This window comes from Cryptomeria japonica, chromosome 4 (genome assembly GCF_030272615.1).
Source record: "Cryptomeria japonica chromosome 4, Sugi_1.0, whole genome shotgun sequence".
Classification (NCBI taxonomy): domain Eukaryota; kingdom Viridiplantae; phylum Streptophyta; class Pinopsida; order Cupressales; family Cupressaceae; genus Cryptomeria; species Cryptomeria japonica.
In genome coordinates, this window is record NC_081408.1 from 354422493 (window position 1) to 354446398 (window position 23906).

Below are 23906 nucleotides of genomic sequence, written 5' to 3' on the forward strand. Positions count from 1 at the left end.
AGGTCACAGATCCTCAAGGGGTCACGACCTATGTATACACAGGTTGTCTACCCCTTTTAAGGGCAACTGCCTGTGTTTGAATAGGGTTGTGTTGACCCCAAATTAGCCTTAATTTTTTAAAATATTTTTGTAATGTTTTATATTAATATATATTTTACATGCATATGTATATTAATATAAAATCAATAATTATATATGTAAATAATAAATAATAATATATAAAACAATTTAAATTAAATTAATTTAATGTCAAAATAATGCTAAATAAATAATATTTTTATTTATCAATTATTGCAATTATGGTTAATAAATTAACATTAGATATATATAGAAGTATTGTTTATAAGAGGCAAATTTAACATTTGAGGTTGTTGATCCCAATAAATGAAGAAAATGGCTCTCCCGCTTCTCCCCAATGACTCTCCCACCTCTCTCAATTTGAATGTTGTTGTCGGTGCCTCTGGTTTGACGATGGTTTGTACTCCTACGGTGTTATCTGCTACGAATGTCTGTGGCATTCCCTCGTCATCAGACTTCCCCCTCTTCCTCCTCACGTGGGGGTTTCCACTCTTGTGATTCACGATTTGTTTGATGATGCCGTTGTTGTTTGGTTTGATGCTCCTCAGGTGGTGGTTGCTCTAGCTCCCCATGCTCCCCATGGGGATTTTCCTGGTGCAACACTCACGCCCCCTGGTTCTCTGGCCGGGGGTTCTGCTACTGTCGGTGCTATGGATTTTGGGGTTTCGACTTTGCCGACTGTTGCTATTGTTGTTGGTTCTTTTCCCAAACCTGCTGACAAGCATAACTTTGCTCGTGTGATTAGATCTTCCGCCCAACCCTCAAAGGGGGTCCGTCCTCTTCCTTGTGCTAAATCCTCCCTTGTGGTGGTTTGTGGACAATATGTCGTGGACAACATTGGGTTCTACCAACGTTGTGCTCTTGTGTGCAAATTCTTTGGGCTTTGGCCTTCTCTACCGAACCTTCATCGCTAGGTAAGTGACTCTTGGCGGCCTTTGATTGCTTTCAATATTGAGCTTTCCCCTATGCTAAAGGCTTTTTTGTCCCTTCCTTCACATCTTCCACTGATCAGGATTTGGTCTTGGGCAAGTTGTGGGCTTGGGGAGTGCACTCCCTCTCTATTAAGCCTTGGGCAACTTCTTTTAACCCTCTCACTGAACCACTTAATGTGCATCCAGTTTGGGTTCGACTCGTCAATCTCCCTCTTCATTTTGGGAGCACTCTTGTTATGAGGCTATCAGTAACTCTATTGGTCGTTTCCTGAAGGTCGATGAAGATAAGTCCTTAATGGACTATACTACCTTTGCCCGCATTCTTGTGGAGATTGACTTCTCTCCTCTCCCAGGAGATGTGGTTCTTATGGTGGGGAATAAACCTTGGTCACAACTGTTGGATTTTGAGGGCCTCCCCTTTCGTTGCAGGAGATGCTTCTCTATGGGTCATCTTGCTTCAGACTGCTCTATTTCATGCCACAAAGGTGTTTCCACCTGGTGGAAGAATGTTACTACTAATCACTTAATAGTCAATGCCCTTGATTTTCCATTTGCTAGTTCCTCTCATGAGGATGATGTCGATGTCATGCCCCACACGACTGCTAATGCTCTTGTTGCTCCTTTTGTGGCCTCATCTCCTGAGGTCCCCACTTCTGCTTCTCTTGTTCTGCAACCATGATCCCCTGCTGCTGGATCTGCTTCTGCTGCTGTTGATTCATCTCAGCCTGTTGCTGCTCTACAACAACCTCTTGTTGTTCTGTTGTAGCACCTTGTTGACACCACTGTTTATAACCTTACGGGGTCCCTTCCGGTTGATCTCTCTTTTGATGGACCTAATGACAACATCACTTGGACCGTGGTTGCTCACAAGCGGAAGGGGAAGTCTTCTCCCCTACCCCAAATCCCCCCTCGTTGGGGTTTGGGTGGCTTCCCCCCATTGAGTGGGGTCTTTTCGGTTCTCTAGTTGGATATGATCCTTGCCTATCTGACTGTGTTTGTTTCTAATTGCCTTTGGGCTGTTGTTCTTTTTTCCAATATCATCTCTCTTGATGTTGCTTGTTGTCCGTTGATGATTTTTGACTTTGTTAAGGGTCACCGTCCTAGTTAACGCTGCTTTAATAATAAAAAACATTTGAGGTTGTCAATTTTTTTAGATCAATATGCAAGATGCATAAACTTAATGAATATAATCTATTTGGGCATTAATGATTATTATATAATTGAGCTTAGTGGTAGAAGTTCACATACACACACACACATGAATAAATATTGGTTGCGCATAAATGGAAAAATAGAGGTTTGAATACCTCAATATGCATACATGCCCACATTCACCAATTCCATTGAAATGAGAACAAATAATTATTTACTAATAAAAATATAAATTATTAAGATAAAACCAACAACACCAAGAAATGAACATGGCCAAGAGAAAAAAAATCAAACTCAATAAAAAGTAGAATATGAAATCTAACTATAATTTAAAACCCACATTAAAAACTACACATGATAATTTAAATTCACTTTTGATACATATATGATAGAAGACACATTGGGAGGGTGAATAAGGAAAAGAGCCAAGAAAACCAAGAGCATGGATTTTTGCACTATTGTAGTTAATAAATTATCAAATTTTGATATATGGTTATAAGACACCATAACAATAGTTATGGCTATTAAGAGACTTAAACTGAGTAAGAATAAGGTCAATTAAGGATATAGATTAACCTATCTAAGACACATCTTAGTAAGATTGGACAAAACCAACAACACCAAGAAATGAACATGGCCAAGAGAAAAAAAAATCAAACTCAATAAAAAGTAGAATATGAAATCTAACTAGAATTTATAACCCCCATTAGAAACTACACATGGTAATTTAAATTCACTTTTGATACATATGTGATAGAAGACATATTGGGAGGACGAATAAGGAAAAGAGCCAAGAAAACCAAGAGCAAGGATTTTTGCACAATTATAGTTAATAAATTATCAGATTTTGATATATGGTTATCAGACACCATAACACTAACACTAGCTATGGTTGTTAAGAGACTTAAACATAGTAAGAATAAGGTCAATTAAGGATATAGATTAACCTATCTAAGACATATCTTAGAAAGATGGGACAATGATCCCCATTAATGTTTCTTATTGTACATGAAAGATTGAGTAACCATTGTTAATGAACCAAATTCTCCTTTTCTTCTCTTTTGAAGAAATTAACGATGAAAAATATTTTCGTGCAAGTTGATTTGATGTAGTCATTCATTAGATGAATTTGTAAATTATTTACATTAATATTGTTTAATCATTTGTTTTATAACCAACTCTCCCCTTTATGAAAAAAAATGATATTGAATTTGATAGATGAAGTCACTTACTAGATGCCTCTGTATAGCAATACATTTTCTTTCCAAGAAACTTTGAAAATGTAGTAATTTCTCTTTTGCTACGTATATATATTGATTTGGTTGATGAAACCACTTCTTTAAATTTTTTGTGTTGGTTTACATTTAATTTTCAAAGAAGAATTTATTATATAGTTTACATCAAACCTAGATAAAAATGGAATTGCATATATATATTGTTCCTTGATCTCATTTGGAAGTGGTGTATGTCCCTAGAATGGAAGCAACTGGGTATGGGATTCTAGCAAGGTGATGTGTTAATAAAGATTAAAAAATTAAGATAATTTGTTTGAGTGAGGGGATCAAGATAAAAATCCTAATATAATGTTAGGATAAAATATATTCTTTATATACCTAAAAGGATCACTTGTTTCATTGCAAGCGATAAGCCCAAATACTAAGGTGGGATTCAAGTTGGTTAAATTCTCTTCACCTAAAGACAAACCTTGGTGCACCTTCAATTAGGAAGTGCATTCAAGTGAAAGAAAATGATTTAGGGTGACAAATTGTCTAAGTCTCTGGCCAAAGTATTATGTTCCCTATCCTATTTGATGGATGCATGCCCATCCTATTTGATGGATGGATGTCAATCTTGTTTGATGAATGGATGCCTAACCCTACTTGAGGGCTATATGCCTATCATGTTTAATGGGTAGATTAATTCCTAAGTATACAAATGAATGAACACTTTTTAAATTAAGAAAATTAATAACACACAAAAAAGTTGGTATTTTTGGTATTATGAAAGGGTTATTACATTCTCGTGTTGGTCCTAGATTTATCTCTTGAGACTCTTTGACTAAGAGAAAAGCTTTATCTTGATCATTGGGAAGATCAAGGCTAGTTATCTCAAGATTTTTTTCATTTTTAGGTGACACATCATTGTTGTTCACACTAGAAGAATGCTTTACTATTTTAAGTCTCAATTCTTGAAGCTAAAGGAGTTCAATTTCTCACCCAATTATGCTCTCTCATCAAGTTCTATGATGCAACCAATATAATGATCTCCCAATGGTATGCTTTCTTGTATTCCCATGTTTAACAACGGCTTCATAATTTTAGAATGTGTTTAAAATTAGAGGTCCTTGTTGATCACAATCTATAAGCTAAAGGTAGACAAGTTGAAGGCCTTTAGAGCGTGGTGTAATGGATATGGTAGATAAGGTACACATAGTATAATCTTAAAATTATTTAGCACTGTACACAAAGGAGTCTTGAAAGGTATCTTAATTAGTAGATTCAACAATGAGAGAAACCTTAGCTCCTTTAGTAAGGGTAGATTCGATCTCAAAAGATACTTTGTTAGGGGACCTATATCCATGTCCATCATCTTTATGTCTCTTTGTTACAGATATAAGTTCTAACATTCCTTGTTCTTAACAACCTAGACCCTTGCCTTGATAATCCCATGTTCTTAACTATATGAAGAACCTTAGGCTATTAATCAATGAGTATCATAGGTAAGTCTTCTTTCTCTTTGTTATATAACTATAAAGAAATGTCTTCTATGTTTTCATTTTCTAATTCACTTCAATGCCTAAATGTTGTAGTTTTAGCTTTGATGACAACTCTTGATAGGTTTTATTTAGATTGAGATTATTCATATGTTTTAGGTGAAAGTGGAAGTTGTTCAACATAAAAGGATTGCTTCATGCTATACTCTCCTCAACCTTTGTCATCAACCTTTGTCATTAACTTGAACCTTGATCTTGATAATGATGGTATTAGAGTTGGACGATGAAGCTAGGGTGGCTAGATCCACATAGAATGATGAGGATGTTGCTTCTTGATTAATGGGTACTTGATTAGACTTATGACACTTGGCTTCTAGGTTCTTGGAAAATAAAAAAAGGGCATGTATCTCCATGAATAAAGTTTTCAACACCATTATGAGACAATTTTATGCATTCATGGTGTTTAAAAGGTATATCTTGCAAGCATAAAATGTATCTGTAGACGAACAAGAGCGATATTATAGGAGATATCAAGATTCAAAACTTGAAAAATATTGTTGAATATAATATGACCAACTTGAATGAGAAATGTTAGTGTTCCTTCAAATTCACTCTCAATATCATCATAAGATTTGATTGTGATAGGTTTTTGAGAATCAATCAAACCATTAGAACATCTGAATTATATTACTAAGCTTAGGTTACAAATGTTCAAAATTGTCCATCCATCTATCATGACTCTTTTAATATTACACATGTAATAAGAACCTACAAGTAAAGAGCCTCATTATGGGATGGGTCATTAGAGGCAAAGTCTTTTTTGGTAAACACCAAATGACGAGAAGAAGCGATGTGTCATATTGTGACTTGGAATTGATCAATATTTATGTTATTAGGTATGAAAGACTCTTGGAGTACTTTGTCTAGGATTGGGATACTATGTATGAAACTAATGTGCTATGGCCCGATGTTTAGCCTCTTATGTGGTGGTGGTGGTGGTTGTGGTACTAAAATTGAAGTATATCTCCTTGACCTCCCTATGTGTATGTAGGCATTATTTTTTCTCCCTCCTACCCTCTCCAACTCTATGAAGGCTTGAATCAATCCTTGTGGACCAATAAATCCTCATGCTTGATCCCTCTCTATCCAAAATCTATGGACACTCTATTGGGCATACAAGAATTACACTTAAAGGTCATAGCTCTCAAATGTCCCTCCTTGTTCTCCCTCTACTATCCTCCTTTGTACCTATTCAAGAGCTTCCTACATCCAACGTAAAGGTGTCAAGTGCACCATTATTTGTGGATTCCACCATGTCCTATAGGATGTTTTTGATTAAGTAAAAACAAGTTTTAGCGGACCCGAAACCCTATTGAAATTCGAAAGATAAGCATTAAAGAGACGAAACAAAACAACTGCAAAACACCAACACAAAACCAACAGCTAAGAAAAAGATAGCAAGAAGCCAACAAGAAGTTGGCTCCAAACCCAACATTACAAATTAATTGAAAACTTTAATAGATTCCTCAACATTTTGAACCAAGAGCATCATCGCCTTGGCCACTTCCCTCAGGTCATTGTTATCCTCTCTCAGTTGGCTATCTTTCGTATTGATCTCCATCCCAGTAGTGTTCTGCCTTGTTCTGCACCTGGGAGTCTGGTGGGTGGTGTTGGAAGTTGGAATATCATCAATGACAACCAGATTCTTTTCCTGATTTTTCCTTTCCAGATGGTCCACCAAAGCATTCATGTTCTGTGATGAGACTTTGAGGACCTGGAGGCTATGGTTCATGAAGTTTTTCAGGGCCTTCTCGGTACGGGCGACCCGGGAGTTGATGTTGTCTTTATCCTCTTCAGTCTGTTCTTTCAAGGTTCTTATAACTGTAAAGCGGAAAATCGCGATCGAACCCTAGTTGTTCTCCCCTCTTCCAACTCCGAGGAGAGAGAAGGGAGGTTCGCTAGGATTCGATGGTTTTCACTTAGGGGAAAGACTTTACATTCAAAAGAGGGGTTGAAACCCACAAGATCCAATCCCACGCAATGCAAGATTGGATGCTAAATGTGTTTCAAGGGTTAAGACAGCAAGGCTACCCTCTATCGTAAAGAATGTTGATAGGAGAATTAAGCTAAGCATGCATAGAAAGTGATAAAGATTCGCTTATAAACTGAGATAGGAATACAGTATGAAGCTGCGGACCTGGAATTAGCAGTAAAATGTCGATACGGCGCTGTCCTGCAAATTTGAGCAAAAGTTGTCGGGACGATGGCGCCCGGCGCCACGGTCCTCCAACAAATCCGCGAAACGAAGGGGGATCTGTTCGTCTCTGCACAAGGATTCCAGATCTTCAATTTCAGCCGCGTACCTGCAACCTACACACAGAAAAGCGAAGACGATTGGGGGGTTAGGGATTAGGGGTTTGCCTTTAGGTCAAACCTCGGTTTTGGAATTAACCAAGAAATGAGCAAGTGCTGTAAATGTAAATGTATGTAAAACAAGTACTAATACCTTGTTCTAAGGATGTTTGTATCCTTATGTGCGAAGGTTTAGATGTTGTATGTTGTATGTTGTAGCATGTAGTATGTGATCTCCTCTTCAATGGTTGAATCCTTGTCTTGAATGCAACACTTAGCCTTGAATGGAGACTTGAAATGATCAATTGCTTGAAGGAATGCTTGAATGCTTGAGTATAATTTCCACGCTTTGTACACATATCCTCTTCATCCCAAATGAGAGAGAAAAATGTAGTTTATATACTTGTCAATTAGGGCTGATAGACTGATTTTCCCGACCTTAGGCCGACCAGGAAAGTTAATTTCCAAATTGCAAACAAAAAGACCCGAGACCCCTTAGGAGACCGGGCCCAAAATAGGACCCAGGGACCAGGGCGCTGGGCGCCCTGGTCCTGAAGGACCAGGGCGCTGGGCGCCCTGGTCCTGAAGGACCAGGGCGCTGGGCGCCCTGGTCCTGAAGGACCAGGGCGTTGGGCGCTCTGGTCCCACCTCCCAGGATAGCAGGGTGCAAGGAGGTTCAAGCCAGGGTGCTTGAAAAATGCAGTTTTCAGTGTCGTGAGCAAGTTTCAGGGTCTCCATTCAGGTTGCGTGTTGCGTCGCCATCGTGAAGACCAAAATGCAGTCGAAATTGCAAGTGTCACAATTTTAGGATGCTACATTTAGCCCCCACTTTAGCGGGAGTATGTATGCTCATACTTCCGGTAAAGTACAAGGAAACAACATTGAAAGACTTTCACCACGTCAAGGAGGCAAGATACACCAAGCCCCCAGTGGACTAAGGATCTGACGACTTCGATTGACAAAGTAAAAGGGAAGATCGCGAGGAAGAACCATGACTGTCAGTAGTAAGGTTCCCTCACTATGAGTCATGCAAGAAAGATATCAAAAATTTTCAAGGCAAGGCTAAATTTGCCAAGAAATTTGCAAGTATCTTGAAAAGATATGAACGGGATGTATGCCCCCCTACGTTAAAGCGATCGCACACGCCTCACCGGGGGTGATTGCTTTAAGGTAGTGATACATATAAGAAATGAGAAAGGAGCACGTTATCGCAAGGATTTATCCCCCAAGTGTGAGATAAGCCCAAGGATAATAGACACAAAACACAAAGCACAAGGTGACTTCGCTTTCCTCGGGGTCAGTATGCTATATGATAATTCATGTATATATATCATATGTATGTATGCATAATTGTTCTTCATTCCCCAATCAAGGAAGGTTACCTAGAAGAAGGGAACACATGTGTCTTTTGAGTCAACATGAGAGAGATCGAGAGATCTCAATGCTTTGCATCGTCCTCAAGTAGACAACACCAAGGACAACAAATAGAAGAATGAGAATAACACATAGAAGAAGTAACAAAAGAGAGGGGGAGAGAATCTGCTATGCTAATGTAACTAGTCTAGCATGTCATCTACCCCCCGATCTTGCTGATCAATGTTTCGGGAAGGCAGGGAACACGCTAGAGGAGGAACATCCAACACAGCAGATGGAGCTATCACAAGATCCAAACAAGGGCTATGTTCATGTTCCGAGCCACATTGTTCTTGTCTAGGAGCTAGGATAAGTGCTTTAGAAAATTCATTAGATAAATGGTTATCAATATCAACAAGTTCATATTCACTATCAGAAGCAAGAGAAGTAACATTTTCATCATGAATAACATTTTCATCTATATCATCATCAAGATTTACAAAAATAGGATCTTTAACTCGCACCGGATCAAGACCATCATGCATCTTATGTTTAGGAGATTTAGGCTCAATGTCCGGCTGAGGAGAAAATGGAATAATGCTTGTTGAAGGTGTTTTTGGAGATTGCAAAGTTTGAGAAGCAACTGCCTGAGCTCTAAGATGACGCTTTCGTCGGCGTTCACGTGCAGAACGATTTCGTCTAGTCTTAGTAGGAAGTGGAGAAGATTGAGGAGGAGGAATGTTCTCATCCTTAGCACTTGGGTGTTTAGGTTGTGGTCTCTTAGGCTGGATAATAGGAGAAGAAGAAGGTCTCTTCTCTCTATAAAAAGAAGGAGGAGGAACTGTTCCATACAAAGGAGGAATATTTGGTTTAGGGAGAAGACCAAGTCCATCATGACGAGGAGGTATAGGTCTACTCTTAGGAAGTTTATTAGGTATAGACATAGTCACATCCATAGGGATGGGTTGAGAATCTTCTTGAGGAAAGACATTAGTTTTATCTTTCAAAGGAAGAACTTCCTTCTCAAGAATGATAGGAATATCAAGTTTAGGTGCTCTAGGTTCACTTAGAGATAGGATCATATCTGTTTTCCACTTTTGATAAGATTTGAAAAGATGATCACTTCGCGGAGGAAGAGATTGGAATTGTTTAGGCCAAAAGTAATCAAGAGGAACGCTAGAAGTTCTTTCAGCTGGTTTAAAGAGACTATGATTGACAGTAACAACTTCACCATTATGGGGAAATTTCAAACACTTATGAATAGGAGAAGCAATAGCTTTCATGGAAGATAGCCGAGGATAGCCAAGCTTCACACAAAATTGTTCGGAAGATGGAATAATAGCAAAGTTCACATCAAGAGATTTGTTATGGACCTCAATAGGCAATGTAATAGAACCAATTGCAGGAGAAGAAAATGCATCAAATAGTTTCACAATCACATCTGTTTTGTCATAGATCACTTGATTCAATTGCAAAGTAAAAAGAAATTCTTCAGTAATAACATTAACCATGCACGAAGGATCAATAAGCACTCCACGGCAAGGTGTATTCTTAACTTTTGCAACTATGTATAAAGGACCATCAGGTGCCCTAATGGTTTCACTGGAATCAAATGTGATGGAAGTTTCTTTAGGGATTTCTTGCTGCTCTACAAAGTTAATCACATTCGGAGTCATAGACACAAGATCATCAGATGAGAGAGAGGAATCATTAGCCTCAATTGCATTAGAGGTATGAGAAGGCAATGGATCAGTGAAAATCTGAAGATTTTGGTTAGGAGGAGCTACAGATGTGTTGCCTTTATCATTCACACCAGAAACAGAGATAGTATTGTTATCAATCAAATCTTGAATTTTACCCTTTAAAGAAAAACATTTTTCAGTATCATGCCCAGGCTGACGGTGAAATTGACAAAAAGATTTATTATCAAAATAAGGTGAAGTAATCTTTGCAGGATCAATTTGTCTTATAGGAGGAAGAGTAAGCACATTTTGTTCCAATAACTTATTCATAATACTATGCAATGATTCATTCAAAGGAGTATACTTTCTTTCTTTCTTGAAAAATTTAGAAATAGGAAGCACACCTGATGCTGCATTCACATTGTTGTTGATGATGTTTTCATTGAATTTGATGGAATCTCTGTTCGGTTTAAACTTCCCAAATGGTTGTTGACTGCTATCACCCTTATCACTCGGAGCCATAGGATGTGATTGTTCCATTTGACTCACAGTCAGTTGATAATTGTGAAGAGTGGCGCACAACTGTTGGAAAGAAGTAAACTCAGAAAACATAAGTTTGTCTCGAATATCTTTTTGTAAATTAGAAATAAAGATTCTTTGAATATCATTGTCAGGCACTGGAAAAGAAATTTGAGCATACAAATGCTTATATCTACCAATGAAATCAATCACTTTTTCTTTAACACCTTGTTTACAATGCATTAAATCAATCAGAGTAACCTTAGGACTTATATTGTTTTGAAATTGTTGAATGAAAGCATTTGCAAGTTGTTCGAAAGAAGTAATAGAATAAGAAGGCAACGAGCAATACCATTGTAGGGCTTTGTCTCTTAATGTTCTAGTAAACAGTTTTGCAAGCAACCTTTGGTCATAAGCAAAATCGGTACATATTGTTTGAAAAGTCTTAACATGTGTTAGAGGATCTCCTTTACCATTATAAAGTTCCAAATGCGGGATTTCAACATGTTTAGGAGGAATAGCTCGAACAATATCAAGAGAAAGTGGGCTCGCAACATCAAATGTGGGCACACTAAACTTAGATTGATTCATAGAGGCAATTTGTTGCTGTAAAGAAGAGACAGTTTGTGCAAGATTGTTAATGGTCGCTTCGGTCGAAGAGTTCATATTAGATGTGTTAGATTGAGATGGAGGTGTTATGTTATTGAAAGAAGGTAGAGAGTAAGGTGGTGGGACTCTATGATAATTAGTCATAGGAGATGATTGGACAGGAGGAATACTACAAGGAGGGATGGAATGGTTAAATGAATTGCCCCCTTGCATCATGTTCATTTGTGGTGATATAATAGGCACACTCATTGAAGGAATGAATGAAGAAGTCGGATTGAATGAAGGAAGAGGGTTAATTGAAGAAGAAGGGTTGCCCCCATGACTAGTAATCACGGGAGGAATGTCTTGTATAGAAGTAGCCATGATGTTTGATGTAAAGGTAGGTATACTAGCAATAGGAGTTGTCAAAGGAATAGAATGATTGACTTGAGTAGGAGGTTGTGTATAACCTAAATTTTCAGCACAACTCTTCATAGGCATCACATTCGAATCCACAATGTGTGCAATACCACGCAAAATATCAATTCCATTCTTATCACTTTGAAGCATACGTTTTAGACCCTCAATTAAAGGAAGAGCTTGACTATCAGGGTATTCTTGAGACATCCATTGTCGAAAATCGTCAAATTGGTTATCCAATTTTGAAAGTTGTTCTTCAGAAACCTCATGGAGAGCTTCTTCATCATTAGGAGGATTAGAGGAATTACCCATGTCCTCGTTAAAAAGGCTATTCAAATTAGGTTCCATCTCCTCAGTAGTTAAACCTTGGAAAGACTTAATTCTACGGCTTCGTCTAACGGGAATAGTGTAAGTAGGGCTTATTGTTGTAAAACTCATGCACTAGAAAGAGAGAGAAGATTTTGAATTTAGAGGTAGCAATTTTCAGTAAAATCAGCCAATCTTCTGGATTTAAGCTATTAAATGCAATCACAACAGTCTCCCGAAATTTTGGAAAAAATGCCCCGGACCGTGGCGCCCGGAGTGCAACACGGTCCTTGTAACTTTTTTCAAAATTTGCAGGGATGAAAGGTATGATGATTTTAGAGCTACTCTGAAAAAATTGAGTGATTTTACGATCTATAGATAGGCCAAATTAAAGTTGTAATCTCGAAATCGAACCCTATCAAGATTGTCGAAAAATGCAAAATTTGAATTTTTGAAAAGAGAGGGAGACTGAAATTTTGAATTTTGTGATTTTAGAGGGAATGTCCAGAGCAATGCAAATTTTGAAATTTGAAAATTGACTTAATTTCACGCAAAATTCAATTTTGAAAGCGGAAATCAAAGTTGTTGTAATTAAGCACTGAATTTCAAAAGTCACAAAATGCAAGAATTTGAATAAAGCACTGAAATTTTTAATGAATGATAACACACTTTTCAGATTTAGGACAGTAAGAACACAATTTTGACACAAAATTTCAATTTCAATGATTTTTAAATGTTTAGAAGCCTTAATCCAAGCAATCACAAGACCAACTTTGACTGTTATTTTGAAGGTGTTAAAATTGATAAAATCAGCCAAAATTTTGGATTTTAGCAGGAAAATACAGTAAGATCTCGCTCCCGAAATTTCGGAAAAAATGTCGGGGACGATGGCGCTCGGCGCCACGGTCCTCGCAACTTTTTTCCAAATTTTCAGGGATGAAAGATATTGTGATTTTATTGCGGAATCCAAAGTTACAGCTGATTTGGAGATGTTTTGATCAGTGAAATTGTCGGACAAAGGTTGAATCAAGAGGGTTTCAAAAATTAGGGTTTTGACATTTAACCACTTAATTTTCAGAATTAAAGCACAAATATGAATTGAAAATTTGTAATAGAAGGGCAGATCTGAAACAGGCATTAACATTTAGACATTTCGCAGGTTCAATTACTAAAAAGAAAATTTAGGGTTTTTATGCAATCACCTCTAAAATTTTGCAAAAGATCAAACATGGAAATGTAATCAATTTTTTCAAATCTAAGCATGAAAAATCAGAAAGGATGTTCACGTCGGGTTCACCAAAATGTAAAGCGGAAAATCGCGATCGAACCCTAGTTGTTCTCCCCTCTTCCAACTCCGAGGAGAGAGAAGGGAGGTTCGCTAGGATTCGATGGTTTTCACTTAGGGGAAAGACTTTACATTCAAAAGAGGTGTTGAAACCCACAAGATCCAATCCCACGCAATGCAAGATTGGATGCTAAATGTGTTTCAAGGGTTAAGACAACAAGGCTACCCTCTTTCGTAAAGAATGTTGATAGGAGAATTAAGCTAAGCATGCATAGAAAGTGATAAAGATTCGCTTATAAACTGAGATAGGAATACAGTATGAAGCTGCGGACCTGGAATTAGCAGTAAAATGTCGATACGGCGCTGTCTTGCAAATTTGAGCAAAAGTTGTCGGGACGATGGCGCCCGGCGCCACGGTCCTCCGACAAATCCGCGAAACGAAGGGGGATCTGTTCGTCTCTGCACAAGGATTCCAGATCTTCAATTTCAGCCGCGTACCTGCAACCTACACACAGAAAAGCGAAGACGATTGGGGGGTTAGGGATTAGGGGTTTGCCTTTAGGTCAAACCCCAGTTTTGGAATTAACCAAGAAATGAGCAAGTGCTGTAAATGTAAATGTATGTAAAACAAGTACTAATACCTTGTTCTAAGGATGTTTGTATCCTTATGTGCGAAGGTTTAGATGTTGTATGTTGTATGTTGTAGCATGTAGTATGTGATCTCCTCTTCAATGGTTGAATCCTTGTCTTGAATGCAACACTTAGCCTTGAATGGAGACTTGAAATGATCAATTGCTTGAAGGAATGCTTGAATGCTTGAGTATAATTTCCACGCTTTGTACACATATCCTCTTCATCCCAAATGAGAGAGAAAAATGTAGTTTATATACTTGTCAATTAGGGCTGATAGACTGATTTTCCCGACCTTAGGCCGACCAGGAAAGTTAATTTCCAAATTGCAAACAAAAAGACCCGAGACCCCTTAGGAGACCGGGCCCAAAATAGGACCCAGGGACCAGGGCGCTGGGCGCCCTGGTCCCACCTCCCGGGACAGCAGGGTGCAAGGAGGTTCAGGCCAGGGTGCTTGAAAAATGCAGTTTTCAGTGTCGTGAGCAAGTTTCAGGGTCTCCATTCAGGTTGCGTGTTGCGTCGCCATCGTGAAGACCAAAATGCAGTCGAAATTGCAAGTGTCGCAATTTTAGGATGCTACAATAACATCCTCTAGGTGTTTCAAATCCCCTTTGATCAAATCTTTTTCCAGCCAATCCTCCATCTCGATTTCCTCTTCAACTTCACTGGTTTCCGTCTCATCATTCTTTTTCCTGGAGTCCTTAATCAACTTATTAATCTTGTTTTCCAACCCCCTCTGTTTACTTTGCATGCTAGTAATATTGTCGACAACCCATTTTTGGAAGTTGAAGGACTCCAGAGTACAATTACGGGCAGTATTCAAGATGGTGGTTGCAGAATCCCTACCCTGTTTAGTGCCCATAGAGTTGGGATTGTCATCCTCCTTAGCATTCCGAGCAACATTCCTGTTGTCCGAGCCCATAGGGTTAGAGTGAGGGTTTTCAGAGTTACCCCCTTCATCCTCTTCACCAATGTTCTCATCCTTTTCATACTCCATATCAATTTCAAAATCCTTAACCTTTTCCTCCTCCACATCATAGTGCACCTCCATATCCACATTATCTGTGTCAACTCTCCTTTTTTTGTGGGTAGATGCATTAGGTTGTTCCTCATCCGAATCTGAATCTTTTCCGCTCTCAGAGATATGTGCATTCATGATCAGAGGGTCATCTTTGGTCGCCCTAGCCTTGTCCTTCAGATGCTCATAAATGAGCAATATAAGCCCTTGATGGGCTATAGGGTAGGAGTTAGGCTTTTTAGCGTGGTCAGCAAGACTCTCATTCAGAGAGGACGCTAAATAAAAAGGCAGGGATATTTTGGCCCCATGACGAAAGTGGTTCAAAATAGCAAAGTGATAGTTATAGATTTTTATAAATCTACCGTCAACAGTTAAATACTCCATTAAAACCCATAAAACTTTTTGCCAAAAGGGCTTTACCTGCTGGGGAATGTAATAAGAAATGTTGTCTTTCTTCACAAGCTTGCCTTTCTCATCCTCCGATTTCAGGAAGATTTTGAACGCCTCAGCAGCATACTTCCGATCTTTGTAAAATTTGGCGCCCTTCGTCTACAAACCCGTGACCTCGGCGACCAGGTTCTCATCAATTTGCCATATCTCCCCGAATAGGGTAACTTTGTTGTTACTCCAGCCTCTAGCAAAACCATGAGAAACAGAATTTCTGCTTCTGTGAAGCTTTTCCATATAGTCAGTAAAGCCATATTTGTGAAGTCTTCTCCAAACTTTTCTTTCACTCTTCCAATTTTCGCATCCTGGGGCCTCGTTCCTATTTAAATTACCTCCCATTTTGAGCTCCAGGTAGAAGTACCAGCAGCTATAATTCACAGTCCGCAGATGAAACCCCAAATGCTTGTAAATTCTGGAGTTACTGGACCGAGACTCTTTGGTTGTGTTGAAACTTATGTTTATGGCCGCACAAACCCAACAATTATGATTATAATCTTCCTCATGCATATGATCATGGAAATGATGCCAAAAAGCACTCATTAACTAGCAGTTAATCCGCCCCCAAAATCTGTCTTTGGAATTCGTTCCCCAAAATATAATCATGATATTAACTTGACCCATTGATACGATCAAAATATAATTGCTCTTTAACCTCCCTTTTACAATGAGTTTCTCCAATATATTTAACATCATTCTCTAAATTGACCCCTTCATTAGCTAAGAGATCCGCTACCTTATTACCTTCTTTTAGAGTATGAGTTATGCTAACACTAACATAGTTATTTAACAAATATTTAGCACTTTTAACTAAGTTAGTAATATTCTAAGAAACAGAGCTTGTACCTTTGAGGGCTTGGATGATGTTTAAGGAGTCCCCTTCGAGCCAATTTTTTTTGAATTTGAATCCCTGAGCAAGCTAGAGGCTTTTTAGCATGGCCAGAGCTTCAGCCACATGATTATTTTGGACCCCAAAAGGAGAGGCAAAATCTGCAATGCAGACTCCTTGAGCATTTCTGATAACTCCTCCACCACCAGACTTTCCAGGGTTGCCCTTAGCCGGCCCATCAAAATTCACCTTTATCCAATCATGATCAAGAAAGCGCCAAACAATACTATCTCTCCTATTCTTATTGTCAGATCTGCAGACTTTATGTATTAGGTTCCATTAAGTGAGGATGTCTTTTTCCATTTCATTCATATCAATAACAAACCATTGCTTATTGTTTTTGTGAGGAATATTGATGTTCTCTTTTATGGCCCTGCAGATTTTTTCAAAAACCACCTGAGAGTTACACTTAGCTTCCCTAAATATTCTGTTATTTCTTTCTTTCCAAATGCCCCAGCAAATCATGGGGAGGGTCAAGGACCAAAGGTTCTTGATAAGCTGACATTTAGTGGGGAAATTCCATTGCCAGACAATATCCTTGATACTCTTGTTCATAACCCAACTAACTTTCCATTTCTCCCACATTTTACACCAAATTTCCTAGGTAAAGGAGCAGTGAAAAAAGAGATGATCAACTGATTCTTCCTCTTTCTGGCATAGCTCGCATCTATTAGGGAGTTTGAAACCTTTTCGGACCAAATTGTCAAGAGTAAGGATACTATTGTGAGAAGCAATCCAAAAGAAAATATTGACTTTAGGGATCAGAATGTTGTTCCAAACTTTACTCCAAATGGGATTACTAGTATGAGAAAAAGTGTTTTTGTAGGTTGAAGCAACCGTAAATTCACCTCTACGATTACTTTTCTAGAGAAAAACATCATCATAGTCTTTGTTAAGGGAGAAGGACAACAACTCCTTATGGAGTAAGGAAAATCCAGAATGAATAACATCAAGCCTCACCCATTTGTCCTCCTTCCAGTAGTCACACACCATAAGTCCAAACCTCCTTTTACATTCCTTAATAACTTGACTGTTGTCTTGATCATAAAGAGCTTCATTCTTCATCCAAGGGTCCTCCCAAAACCTTATTTTGTCACATTTTCCAAGTACCCATCCAGCTCCAGCTTTGGCCACTTTTATGGATTTGATAATACTATTCCAAATGAAGGATCCAACATGAATGTCTTCAGAGTCAAGGACCCCTTGGATAGGCTGAATCTGAATATATTTATCAAACCATATTTGATTCCAATCTTTCTTGGTATCATAGGCTCTCCATAATTGTTTTCCTAGAAGAGCTTTGTTAAAGGTTTTTAGAGCTTTAATCCCCAACCCTCCTTTGTTCTTAGGTCTACAAACTTTGTCCCAAGCAACAAAGGATATCCTCTTTTTTTCTTCAACTCCTGACCATAAAAATCTCTTCTGGATTCTTTCTAATGCTTCAACAAATTTAGCCGGGATACCAAATAAACTGAGGGCATAAACAGGGAGGTTCTGGAGAGTAGCTTGAAGGAGCTGCAATTTCCCAGCCTAAGATAAAATAGAACCTTTCCACTGAGCAAGTTTTTTGTTGAATTTATCAATAATCATATTCCAAAAGGAGTTTGGGGGAGTTAAACCCAAGGGAAGACCCATATAGGTGGAAGGGAGCATGTCCACCTTGCAACCGATAATTTTAGCAATTTTCTATTGTCTTATGACCGGAGTATTCATGAAATATATAGCCGATTTGTCCCAATTGACTTGCTGACCAGTAGCCAAAGTATAGGAATTAAGAGCAGTTTTGAAGGCCTCAACCTCCCTAACAGAAGAATATCCCATTAGGATAGTATCATCAACAAACTGTTGGAGAGAGCAAAAAACATTAGCAGAGGAAGGTTGAAGACCTTTGATGGTTTTACTCAATTTCAGATTGTGAATCAATCTGCTCATGCTCTCAGCCAGAATGGTGAAGAAAAGAGGAGATATGGGATCTCCTTGTCTGAGCCCCCTTGAAGTTTTAAAGAATTTTGTAGGAGATCCATTAATTAGAATAGAGAACATAAGAGTGGTGATCAGCTCTCTGATAATTTTGGTTATCTTTTCATCAAATCCAAAAGCCTCCATGATTTTGAAAAGAACATGCCACTCCACTCTATCATAAGCCTTCGCCAGATCCAACTTTATCAAGAAGCCTTCTTTTTTAGCAGAATTGAGGGAATGAATGTTCTCATGCACAAGAATGATAGAGTCCAAAATCTGCCTGCCAGGAACACAACCTTTCTGCTCCTCAAAGATGATGAAGGGGAGAACAACCAAAATTCTAGTGGTCAAAACTTTGGATATGATCTTATAGAAAGAGTTACATAGACTTATTGACCTAAATTTTCCCATAGAATCTGCCCCAACAACTTTAGGGATTAGGGCAATAAATGTGGAGTTGAGTTCCTTAAGGATTCTTTTAGCTCCAAAAAATTCTTTGACCGCATTAACCGTGTCTTCTCCCACAATATGCTAGAATTCCTGGAAGAAAAACATAGGGAAACCATCAAGACCCGGAGCTTTGTCCCCTTGAAACGAAAAGACAACTTTTTTAATTTCTCCAGCAGACGGGATAGTAGAAAGGGCCTTATTCTGAATAGGATTAATGATCTTAGGAATGATATTAACCAAGTTGTGTTGGTGGGTATGATCAATGTCCTTATTACTAGTGAGGAGTTGATTGAAGAACTTGACAGCTTCATCCCTGATTTCCTCCTCATTAAGAAGAGTTTTGTCCTCTACAATAAGTCTTGAAATTCTATTCGTTGCTTTATGTTTTAAAGATGTCATGTGGAAAAATTTAGTGTTTCTGTCCCCAACCTCCAGCCAGATCACCCGGGATCTCTGCCTCCAATAGATTTCTTCCCTAGAAATAATGTTGTGGAGTTTGACAAGAACATCATCTTCCATGGCTTTGGAATACTTTTTATAGCCATCTTTTTGTATTGAATTTTGGATCTGATCCAACTCCTCCTTTAGCTTTTTCTTTGAATCAAAAATATCACCAAAGACCTTCTTGTTCCATATCTTAATGTTGACTTTGATATTTTTAAGTTTTTTTTGTAACTTTATACATGGTAGTTCCATTTACATCAATATTCCACCAGTTAGCAATAGATTTTTCAAGATTAGGATGGGAAATCCACATCTTTTCGAACCGAAAAGGGAAGCTCTAATTATTCTTAAAATTCTCAGCAACAAAAGAGATGGGATAATGGTCTGAACCAATTCTATTAATAACAGAAAGGGAGCATCTATGGGAAAGAATCCAATCATTAGTGACAAGGGATCTATCAAGTCTTACCTGAATGAGATCTTCACCATCCCTTCGGTTAGACCATGTGTAGGAAGCCCCATTGAGATCCATATCAATGAGAGCATTGATATTAATAAAGTTCATCAAGTCAAATCTGTTGTCTGGTTGAGCATGAATAACCCCATATTTGTCAATGTCTTGCAGAGGAGTATTGAAATCTCCCATCACAACCCAGCTGTTCAAAGGGAAAGATTTTCTTTTTTGCTGATTTTTGTCCCAGAATTTGCTTCTAGCAGATTTGGAGTTAGGGGCATAGATATTAGTAATAACACATTCCTTTCCATCAAAAATGCTTTTATCTTTCAGGGATAAAATATTGCCATCTACATCAATCATTTCTCCAGAGATGGTTTTCTTGTTCCAGAAAATTGCTACCCTTCCAGATGCTCCATTCGAGCTACTGCCACAAACTCCTCCAAATTTAAAGAAGTTTAATTTCTCCACTTTCTCTTTACTCATTTTGGTTTCCTGTACTAGGATAATATCCAGATTTTGATCTCGAATGAGGTTCCGTAATATATCCTATTTATTGAGACCATTTAGGCCTCTGATGTTCCAAGATATTACCTTCATTTGGAAGCCTGAGGGCAGGATTCCTTTATAGTTCGGTGCCTTCCATCAGCTATGTTTTGCTTGCTCTCCTGGTCCCTATGCCATTTCATAGTTTTACATCCCGGTGGGGATCTTGAAGCACCAAAATCAGCCTTGGACTTGGTTCTGGTTTTCACCCCATTAAGGCCTCCAACCTTCTTAGTTTTTATTTTCTTTCCATTTCCTGTTATGTTTTCTTCTTGTTCCACTTTAGGCTCATCTTGCATATTACTCCATAGTTCTCCTCTTTTCTGGGATGATGTAGGTGTATCAACTCCAATATTCTGGAATAACGCATTTAAATTTACCTGAGGCAATCCAAACTTGTTGCTCCTTCCAAGTTTAATTTCATGTTCTTCAAATTCATCTAGGCACTGTTCATCTTTTTTTGATATAGAATCTTGAAAGACCTCATGATGAGAGTCAGTGATATTCTCAATCTCACCATCTTCAAGTGTCTCTTCATTGATTTCATTCTCCTTCTCCCGTGTCTGTAGAGGCTCAAAGGTATTGACTGTTTTGATCTCAAACTCCTTGATTTCATTCTCCTTCATAGGGGGGTTCTTAGGAAGGTCAATTCTATCTCCTTCTGATGGTGCTGATATATTGATAGAACTTCCGCTTTTTCCTTCTAACTTGTTACCTTCTTTGTTATTATTCTTTTCTTTCCAGGCCTGTTTGTGGATATTTGTAATCACAGGTTTTTTAGGGTTGCTGGGACAAGCCTTAGCCCAATGACCAACTTTTTTGCAAGAAAAGCACACAAAGGGGAGTGATTCGAACTTTATTGACTGTTCCCATAATCCAAGTTTGGAGCTTATATCAATAGTGCTAGGAAGGTCCATATTCTACGAAATGTTGACACAGATACACGCATAAACCAATCTCTTGCGAGCTACTATTATTGGATCTATTGCAACAAGCTCCCCAAAGGAGTTGGCGATTCCTGAGAAAACATCCTCCACCCAGTATTCCAACGACAACCCTGGCAGCCTTACCCAAACCAGAGCAGTTTCAAAGAAAGAGTCATTGAGTTCCATGTTAGGAGACCATTTTCTCACAGAGAAAGAAGATTTACCAAACATCCAGGGGCCACCACTTAAAGCAGCTTCCATATCTTCCACACAAGAGAATGAGAATACAAAAAAGCCTCTAGGGAGGGCAGAGACATCAACCTGACCTTTCATTCTCCATTTTCAATTAATAAAAGACCTAACATCCTCAATATTAGGTCGAGGTCCAACAAACTTCCCCACCAGAGAAAAAGCCATTAAAGAGATGCTATGATCGATAACTAAATCAAGAATCTCAATAGCAAGTTTACTCATTTTATTATCTGACATATCTTTCACAAAGGGGAAAGACGATTTACCAGTCCATTTTCCAGATGCTTTCCTTGCAAAAAGACTACTCCAGGGTTTGGAAACTTGCCCCTCCTTGATATTTTCTGAGTCAACTTTCACCGCCTCGAGGCTCGATTCTTGGGAATCTTTCAACTGTTTGCGGTCAGGAGGAGGGCCCTGTAGCCGTGGGTCCTCATCCTGTCTCCCATCCTCATCATCCATTGCTTATCCTTGAGCTGTAGTGGAATCAGAACCAGAGGATCTAGCCTCGTTGTTCCCTCCATTTCCCGATTTCAAATTTCCACATGCAAACGCTGTTCCCTCCATTCATGAAATATAACAATGTTTCTTCCTATAGGATGTTGTAACTCTAACATCCTCAACATTTATTCATGGAACTAATAGTACTAGTTGTATCCCAGTCCACAAAATCTACACCACTTAGTGGTCCATCAATGCAACCCACACCTCCTCTTGAGTGATTTGAGAAAAAATATGTTCTCTAGTTTGTAATATTACCCTAACTCAATTTGAATTATTAATGCACTTAGTCAAGTCTACCCTATCCTCCTATCACCCATCACAAGCCCTCCATGGATTCTAGTCTACCTCAATAATATCATTCTAGTTCCAATATGCAAGTCCCCCAACTCCCTATACCATAGGCATACTTCATACGAAAACATAAATGACTACAGTTGATGCCCTCAACCTTTAGCAAACAGGCCTCAACATGGACATATGCTCTCATGCCCATATTTTTAGCAACATCATGTCCCTAGGATTATATAATGTATTAAAATGTTTTTGCATGCTATGAGATACATAGTGATGTAAGGATGCAATGATGTGTAAGATATAAAATTAGATGTAGATAAATGAGAATACAAGATATATAATATTAGTATAAGGATCGCAATAAGAAGATTATCTACAAACACTATACTACATAAGCATATGATATTATTATCTCCAATTATACAAATATATATATAAGTCACACTATATCATTTGATGATATGAAACATATTACCCCTTTCAAAAATTTGAAGTTGGATAGTAGTAGTCATATTTTGACACCATTTCTCCCTTGTGTTGCATTAGTCCATACCTAGGTTCCAACCCTTTAACATAAGTTAACATCCCCTTGTCTTGATTGTTTTGTCAGTAAGGTCTATTGTTTCGAATAGATATACACTTTTTGGAAAATAAAACTAGATTATCTTGTAGGTTAAGATGAATATTGAAATCTAAGTGAACATATTTTCCCATCCTCATACGAGAAAATAAAAGTTGTAAATTTGAATTTATTGCAACTAATAAAAAGTTATGACAAGTTCCCAAGGACTTGGAATCAATCTATGAAATATATCCCAAACCTATAAGGATGTACATTAACTAATAATATCCATAAATAAAAAACTAACTAGTAGTGAAGCAAATTCATATTACTTTGGTATCAAATAGGGGCATCATAATAATTAATATTTATTTTATTTTATAAGACTAAACCAACTCATAGACTAGCATTTATTTAGAAATATTGGAGATATGCATATGTTTCGTATAGGAAAATTAAGATTTTAATTATTAGATATTGCTTAAACATGACATTCTAGATGATTCTCGAACATTCTTGAACTTTGTACGCTAATCTATGTGATCCAATGAAGATATTGATTATGATTGAGGAAATTTCTTTTTATTTTTTGTCGGTTATTCTAGGAAAAGTGGACATTTTTTCCTCAAATGCAATTCAAATTTATTTTCTCAATTTGTTGCATTAAATATTTTGGTGAGAATACAAACTATTTAGAAAATAACTATTAGGTCCTATAATAGAGATGAAAACTAGTCTAAAGCATTTTACCAAACTAACGACATACATAGAAAATATATACTTCACACACTATAGAAAACAGAGTTGGGAAAAGAAGGAATAGAAAAATTATGGAAATATGAGGTGCATGATGAACAACCAAAATGTGGGATATCACCTTTGAGGAAATATTATTAGGAAAGAGACAATAATTTACTTTTGAGTTTACAATTTTTTTTTTCATTCATTCATACAAAAAGAAATATTAAATTAAATTCCAAAAGCACATGTTTTGGATTAAGGCAAAAACAAGTTTTGATTGAAGGGGCCCTGAAACCCTTAACAAAGAAGATTATAAAAGATTTAGAATCAAAACATCAAAACAGAAATCCAAGACGAAACAAGCTGCACAAGATGAAACAATACATATGACAGCCAAAGAACCAGCAAAAACC

General features: G+C 37.9%; 1 protein-coding gene across 1 annotated transcript; it reads right to left on the reverse strand.

The window, feature by feature from the left end:
- Positions 1–1612: 1612 nt before the first annotated feature.
- On the reverse strand, positions 1613–21854 carry LOC131875131 (uncharacterized). Its single transcript, XM_059219159.1, has 3 exons — positions 21721–21854; positions 15586–15695; positions 1613–1767 (listed from the first exon to the last, which is right to left on the reverse strand). Exons 1-3 carry the CDS (start codon positions 21852–21854, stop codon positions 1613–1615), a joined length of 399 nt encoding a protein of 132 aa, XP_059075142.1.
- Between the last annotated feature and the right edge of the window lie 2052 nt (positions 21855–23906).